This window comes from Anguilla rostrata, chromosome 18, assembly GCF_018555375.3.
Source record: "Anguilla rostrata isolate EN2019 chromosome 18, ASM1855537v3, whole genome shotgun sequence".
NCBI classification, from domain to species: Eukaryota; Metazoa; Chordata; class Actinopteri; order Anguilliformes; family Anguillidae; genus Anguilla; species Anguilla rostrata.
The window spans coordinates 3,273,113-3,280,698 of record NC_057950.1 but is presented as its reverse complement, the minus strand read 5'-3'; the positions used below and the strand labels follow the sequence as shown (position 1 = coordinate 3,280,698).

The 7,586-nt window shown below is 39.1% G+C and overlaps 1 protein-coding gene across 2 annotated transcripts in view; it reads left to right on the top strand.

The window, feature by feature from the left end:
• znf488 (zinc finger protein 488) overlaps positions 1 to 6,348 on the top strand; it is a 38,088-nt gene extending 31,740 nt beyond the window's left edge. Inside the window, exons 1-4 of one of the 2 annotated variants that reach the window (XM_064318417.1) lie at positions 1,927 to 2,131; positions 3,299 to 3,522; positions 3,838 to 4,069; positions 4,496 to 6,348. In XM_064318417.1, the coding sequence (XP_064174487.1) occupies positions 3,307 to 3,522; positions 3,838 to 4,069; positions 4,496 to 5,628 (1,581 nt within the window). In that variant the 5' untranslated portion in view covers positions 1,927 to 2,131; positions 3,299 to 3,306 and the 3' untranslated portion in view covers positions 5,629 to 6,348. Of the gene's footprint in view, positions 1 to 1,926; positions 2,132 to 3,298; positions 3,523 to 3,837; positions 4,070 to 4,495 lie in introns of those variants that run through there. The other variant, XM_064318416.1, reaches the window with a different exon arrangement.
• The last annotated feature ends 1,238 nt before the right edge of the window (positions 6,349 to 7,586 follow it).

Sequence of the window (7,586 nt, the reverse complement as noted above, 5' to 3'; positions counted from 1 at the left end):
GAAAGTTTAAATGACGTAAAGATTGATATGTTGCATGATATTGCCGGCTCAACTGTTTTGAAAAATCCTATTTTTGGGTCACACCACCGTCCAAGTTCTAAAATAAAGCTCAGCGGAAAGCTTTACATAATATAGCTAAAATCATTTACCGTAATTATTGGAATAGCTTGTCCTAAGTTATTGAATATCAGACTTTTTTACCCACTTAGCCTCTCCAGAATTTGTAGGCACTTCTTTAAACAGGTAAACATTTATGACAGCCACCACGGCTTTTAATCAGAGAAATTTGTTTTTGAGCAAGCGTGCACAACGGTTGAACTGTACAGAGAGAAATAGATGGGATACTGTATGGCTCGGTTCTTGGATATTCAATGCGTCCAGAATATCCTCCTGAGATCCGGCGGGAAAAAAATTAAGCATTTAACATTTTCACATTATGCAATCAAAAACATTATTTGATTTTATTGAATGGGCCTTATTGTGTTGTTCTTAAGATTAAGACAGAGACTCGTGTCCCCTACAGGGGACAAAAATAATTGCCAGGTCTGTTGGTCTCTGACTACAAGTAAAATGGAACACGAGGCTGTTAAATGACATATGATCCGCTACAATCTTGTTTTGCCATTGAACGAATGCGTTATTCATATCCTAAAAATATGAAACTGAATTACTACTTTTATATAACCACACGATTTAATTAAGTATGAAAAAAAAAAAAAACCTGTGCTAATTTTTTTTTTCTGTCAAATGACGGGAGCTTGTATTCAGACGCGGTTATTTTGACCTCTGAGCGGATACACGTCAAGTAGGCTGTGGACATTTGAGATTAGCCTATGTCAGTTTTACAGGAAAAGTGTTGGCATACATACTGGTGGGAAAGGTCAGGAATGAGCGACCACAATAAAGAAAGCGTCCTGCATATTATTTTTTTCCCTTTCTTTAATGTTTTCAAAAAAACTCCTTGCAGTTAAACTGTGGCTTCAATCAGTCACGGCCCCTTTTGATCTATTTACAATGAAACAAAGAAAATGGCCCGTAATAGTAGAAACATGCAACTGAACACCAACGTAGATACGAAAACACAGTAAAATGTCCAGTGATAATTCAGCAGGGTTTATGAGCCCATTCAATAGGGACTGTGTGTACTCTGTTAAAATACTTTAACGGTGTACATTTTATTGTGTAGACCTTGAACATACCACAAATAGTTACCGCTGTTCCAGCGTTTCCAGATGATAGTTTAAATGGGGAATGCCATCACCCTATCCATGTCTGAGAGGGTATGTTAGGGTAATATATTTTTTAAATGTGACATGTTTGTGCATGTCCTCTATACAGCCACACTGTTAATGTTATATTTGTTTACCTGAACTGAATCTATTTCAGTACTTGTGTCTCAAATCTAAAAAACAAAACGCATGGTTACAGCGTGCAGTAATGACGCATGTTCTTAGTATAAAGTACCATAATCTTAGATTATTGAATTCATTCGTGATTTAATTAATTAATTAGAATTAATTTGTAACTATTAAAAGTAATTTACAATTATTGTTTTATATGGCAGCGTAATCTGACTCCCTCGTGGCAGGGTTAAATATAAACACATATTTCCTTAAATTTTCTTTAATTTTTCCAAGCATCCAAATACCATCCAAGTGAACAAGTCACCAGTAACTGTGCAAACGAGAATCGTGTTAAAACGGTTCAGTATGTGTTTCGTAAAGATACATTAAAACTGTAGGCTACTCTCAGACAAAAGGAATTCTATGCAACAATATGAACTGTGTGAGCGCTCGTGTTTTCATCAATTACGCTCTTCAGCCATTAAGGGGTCGTCTCACGTCTAATTAGGCTGACCGTACAGCAGAAAAGGCACCAATCAAAATGCCACCTGGGGTTAAAGAGAACGGAAGAACTGGTATGTGGGCTGTCTCGCGTCAGTGCTCGGCCGCCTGGACGAGAATAAGTGTGTGACTGAGCAACGTCAGCGGCACTTCAAGCCAAGACCTCGCCCGCGCGCAGTCACTCTCGCTACAGTCGGTGGCGGACGGCGGCTTGCATCAGTGCACCTGCTGAGGACTCAGCATCTCCACGCTGCTTCTCTGTCTGAAGCGTCTCCATATCTAAATTGGTGAGTGTGCAGCACGTTATATGTTGTTATTTTGTATTGAATATATTAACACTGTGTGTATCCCTATGTATGTTGTTCATCTGTTTTCATTTTGCTGTATCTTAGATTGAAAGTTCCCTGGTCACACAACAAATTGCCGTCCGACAGATTCCGTTCGCCGGTGCTTAGTCGGTCTCTTTTCAAATAAAAACGGCAATATTGGAAAAGGGTCAGATTGCAGTGACTTGTACGGACATACGCTTGCCCATTAAAAAAAATGAATTAGAAATAGGATTAAGTAAACACAAACAATGTTTATAAAATGTCCATTGTTACTTCAACTCTTAGCAGATAACATTTGGTCCCACTCTGGAACGTGGGACCAAATTGTATCAGTCAAGAGTTTAATTAACACTGGACATTTTGCTGTGGATATTTAAAATTATTGTGATAAATCATATCAAATACATATCGCTGACATGCAATTATGCAGTGGATCTTGACGGTTGTTCCCTACTTGGCAGTTTTTAAGACATGTCCTTAAAATACGACCAGGACAGCGTTTGAGAGGCCACGCAGCTGAGACAGTTTAGATGCCAGATGGACAGACAATAGGAGAAATCAAACTGAAACGTCTAAACAAAAGGTTGAGTGAAATCGAGGACTCTGCTCAGTATCCCTGAAAATCAATCACAGCGAATTAGATCAGTCCGCGAGAGATTTTATATTTTCTCATGCTTATTGTTTTTTTTAATGTATTTTTTCCCCTTCAAATTCGGTCGTAGCCTACTTGTTAAAACAAGATAAAGGAATGGAGAAGGGATTGGTGAATGACCACTGTTGTCTTTCTTTTGCTTGTGTAAGCCTAATAGCAATACTAAACTACACAGTACGAGGTCTAATATTGTTTCATTAATCCAAGTCTTTATTTGCTTAGGAAAAAATAACGGGCAGATCTAATATGCATTACACTGATAAAAGCATGCTGTCCGCTAATTAAATGTTTTGGGCTAATTAAAGCAAAAATCAATATACTTGGTCATCTATTGTATGGGCTACGTGCTAAAGAAAAACATTTCACATGTGTCCTCGGGCAAGGCAGTGTCTGGCGTCGCCTCCCAAATTCTTTCGTGACACCTCGAATTTCTTCCTTTTTAAATCTCTTGTTTTGTTTGTATCTCTCCTCAGGTCTAGCCATGGAGCTTAGTTTTTTGCCTCGCTCCCTTTGGGCAAGCGACGCCAAACTTCTTCAGCACCACGTTACGGATCTTTTCACAAGTGTACACGTCACAAGGGACCTGTCAGCCGGGGCATCGTTTGGACCGTGCGTTCTCCAGAATACTTTTTACGACACCATCGCCTTCATCGCCTTGAAATCCTGCGATAAGAGGAACAAATCCTGTGTTTTCCGGGTATGAGAAGTTCATAACACTTTATATTTCATAGATAAGAACGGCATTTTTTTTTAAATTTAATAAAATGACCATGTCATCCATTGTAAATAATAATAATAATAATAATAATTAATTAATTAGGACTGTAGCATTTGAACACTTTAATCTAATATGTATGATTTAGTTAAATTTATCTAATTAAATTCAATATTAGGGCAGTGCATGTAGGCTATGTCATAAAAGCTCCCAGTCTTGTGTGTGGCCGCTTAGCCTAAACAAGGTATGGTGTTTAATCTCAAAATGTGACGCGTTTTGAAATAACTTTCTTCGCAGGTAGATGCAGAGGCTGTGAAAAGTTCACCTTTGGTGCTTTCCTGGTTAAGACTTGTGCAGGCGGCGAGCAACAAAGAGGAACAAAATATGGAGGCATACCTAAAGAGTGGCCAGTTGTATTTTCGGTCCACGCGCAGTATACAAAAAGATGAAGAACTACTCGTCTGGTACGACGAAGAACTGTCTCATCTATTAGGATTCAACGAGATAAAGACAAGAACACTCACACACGGTAAGAGCTCATTGTGTAATGTAGAAATGTTGTCTTTCAATTGGCACCTACTTTGACAGCTGCTTTAGTTCTGGTTTGAGATGGACCCTGGATTTGGAATTATGGGTTTTAAAGTGGTGTCCTGGATTTGACTGTGTACCCAAAAGCAAAGTGGGGGGAAAAATATTTCTAATAACTTCTATTAAGACGCAAAAGGTAGGAAAATGCTGTGACATTGGTATAATTTGGGTGTTAGTATCGCTAAAATATATTTCCCATTCTTGTCACCTTTAAGCGTTTTGATGGCGTCGCTTTCAGTATCTTAGGCGCTTATGTTTTTGTCTGATAGTCTGTCTTTTTTGGAAAATCTGATATAATTCAATAATGTAGGGATTGGTGCAATAAAGGAATAAAGTCTGATTATTCTTCGTGTGTCTGTTTTTACAGGATTCAGATGTACAAAATGCAACCAGGCCTTCAAAAACGAGTATCCCTATCTTGCGCACTGTCGTTTTCTTTGTGCGCAAGTGAAAAGCGACGTGCGCTGCCACGGATTCCAAGAGCAGAAAACTGTGGAAATTAAGAGACAGCAAAGGGTCACCGACTTTCACAACCTCGCCAGAGATCTGGAGCACAAAAAGACTAATATCAACGAAGAAGCCAACGGCTCCCCGCGGAAAAGGAGGCGCGAGGACCTCGATAGTACAAAGGCCAAAAAACCCGTTTTACTGGAGAAAACCAACATCGCCAACGATACTAATATAACTCTCACAACCAGAGAAGGCCAAACCGTACCGGAACTCGCCGCATCCGTTCTGAAGCACAATGCAGACAAGTATCTGTTTAAGAACGATCTTCCTGAATGTAAACAAAGTGCATTTACGGAGGTTAGGAGGGTAAAAGAGAGGCTAAAACTAGAGAAGGCTCCCGAGACAGATGATGATCCCGGAGTTAACCGGACTGGACAGGGCCGCGTGCACGCGGGCTCAAGTCTGCAGTCAGATGGAAGTGCTTTCTCGTTCGTCTTGCCTAAGGGCACCCATGAACAGCAAAAAAGCGCTTTCTGTAAACCAAGTAAAAGGACCATAAACGACTCATCCGTGCATCCGTCCCGAGCATTAACCAGTCCCCCTGAGCGCTCGGAGGATATAGCAGAAGCGATTGCCTCTAAGACTGTTTTGGGATATGGCACCATGTTGGGATCCCGTTTATTAAACGCCGAGCTCTCCAGTAGGCAGTCCGCGCCGGCATCGAACGCCGCGATGAATGCTTACCCGTTCGCTTCAGAACACTGGCACAGACATATTGGAGTACATGTACAGACCACCTCTTCTCTAACTCTACTTCCGCCGACGTTCACTTCCTTCGGGGTCTCAGTCCAGAACTGGTGCGCCAAATGCAACCTGTCCTTTCGCATGACCTCGGATTTGGTCTTCCACATGCGCTCGCACCACAAGAAGGAATTTGCCCCGGAGTCGCAGGTGAGGAGGAGAAGAGAGGAGAAACTCACCTGCCCGATTTGTCACGAGTATTTCCGAGAGCGTCATCACCTCTCGCGCCACATGACCTCTCACAATTAAACTGTTAAAAACTCTAATGTAGGCTGACGCTGCGCGTGGCCCCCGCGGTTATGGGAGACTAGGATAACGGCGAGTTGTGCTTTACGATGTGAAATTAATTTGTAAATGTATCCCTTCCCAGATTTAGGTTTTCATAGGCACGCGTGCAGCTATAAATATTTTCATTTCTGATGCTGTTTAACCAATATTTCATTTGTATTTTATGTTTAAACGCGCCAGCGTTATGCTTACTAATAATTAAATAACCTAGATCCTTGTTGTAATCACTGAAATATATGAACTTTAGGCTTCATCGAGATGTACCATTGACCGCATCTGCGCCAAATCTTATAAAAAGAGTGTCCGTTAGATGGCCCCATACGCACACTTATCGTTGTGAATGCAAATGTTCTTGCGTTATAGGAATACTAGTGAGTGGCCTGGTCTTGTTGGTCAGGTTAGAGTTAACATATACTTAAATTGTGCCTTAGGGAACCAAGAGAGTGACTACATGATACGTTGAGAAAATGAATGAGAATTGATCTTCAAGTTATATTTTGATTGTTACCTCATCTTTTTCATGTCTATTATTCAAGAGTGTGTATTTAATGTCTGTCAAAAATAATATTGTTTAGAGTATTTTTTGTATCTTCATTTTTTGTAGGGTACTGGTATTCATTAATTGTTATTTCGTCGATTTAAAATCTGAAATGATCTGTAATTAAAATATTCGAACCAAAACTGTTAGCGTTTCGTCCCTCTGTTACTGTCGACCAAACGCAAATGTTGTAGGTTATTTACATTGATGAGCAAAATCTGTAATTGAATGCATATTCTGGTAGCGAATTTAGTTTTGATGTCTACTATTTATATTCTGGATTTATAATTCAGGTGGAATTATATGATTATTTATAGCCCTATTCGTACGGAAACATAAGCTGCAGTGTTTTCAAAGGGTGTTTTTTATTAACACCATAACGACCCTCGGTATTCTGAATGGTACAGAAAACTATACATTCTAAACCGATAATAACTGTCCAGAATTATGACTACAAGGCTATATTATTGAGCACCTGTCTCTTTCTCCACTGTTAGCTTTGCTGTTTCAACAGAGTTGATCATTCAATCATTTTATTTGATCATTCTATCAAGTAGTATTCGGGTTGCAAATAGATAACGAAATAGAAAAGAGCGACCTAAAATGTAAAAACTAAACATATTGTTAATTAGCACAAGGCCAGAAACGGCTGCTAAAAATGCAGCTTCAGCTGTAAAATCCATCAGGATTTAATGAGAACTTAAACATGACATTGTGCTTGAGCTTTTCTTTAGATTTAAGTCAGCTTTACTAACTAAAAAGTAAAGCCTTGAAACTGACTCCATATAGATAGCCAATTAGACGGATTACTACTGGACATACTATGCATGTTCGATTATTTTTGTTAAATATCTTCGATATAATATTTTTATAGTGAAGAAATATAATGTTAGGCTTTAAAATAGCCTTATGGTATTGTAATGAAGGGTTGCATTGACGTGTTCAATCTGTTTTCAGAAGTAAAGCATTCCAAAAATTTGCATATCCACTATAAAAAAGGCCACTCGGATGTATTTGATGCATACTTCTAAGTTTGTAAATACAGAATACTCACCCGAATTAACTGAAGTCGGTGTGCGGTTTGATATAGGTCTTGAGGTAGTTTGGGTTTGGTCTATTTTAAAGGAGGCTAATGTGCCACAATCATGTTTCAGGGCACAAGAGTTAACAATTTAGCAAGAGAAAATACTTTTTGTGGCGAATTAGAGAATATATGCATAATTACAAAAAATAAAAGATACAATTTATTGAGAACTCCAATGCAGCATTGAGGTGTAGCATTTAATAAATGGGAGTAATCTTTACTTCATCCACTGTATAGTACAAACAGATACAGCTAAGGAGCTCTTCATCTTGGCGTTGAGATTTTTGGTGCTGTTTA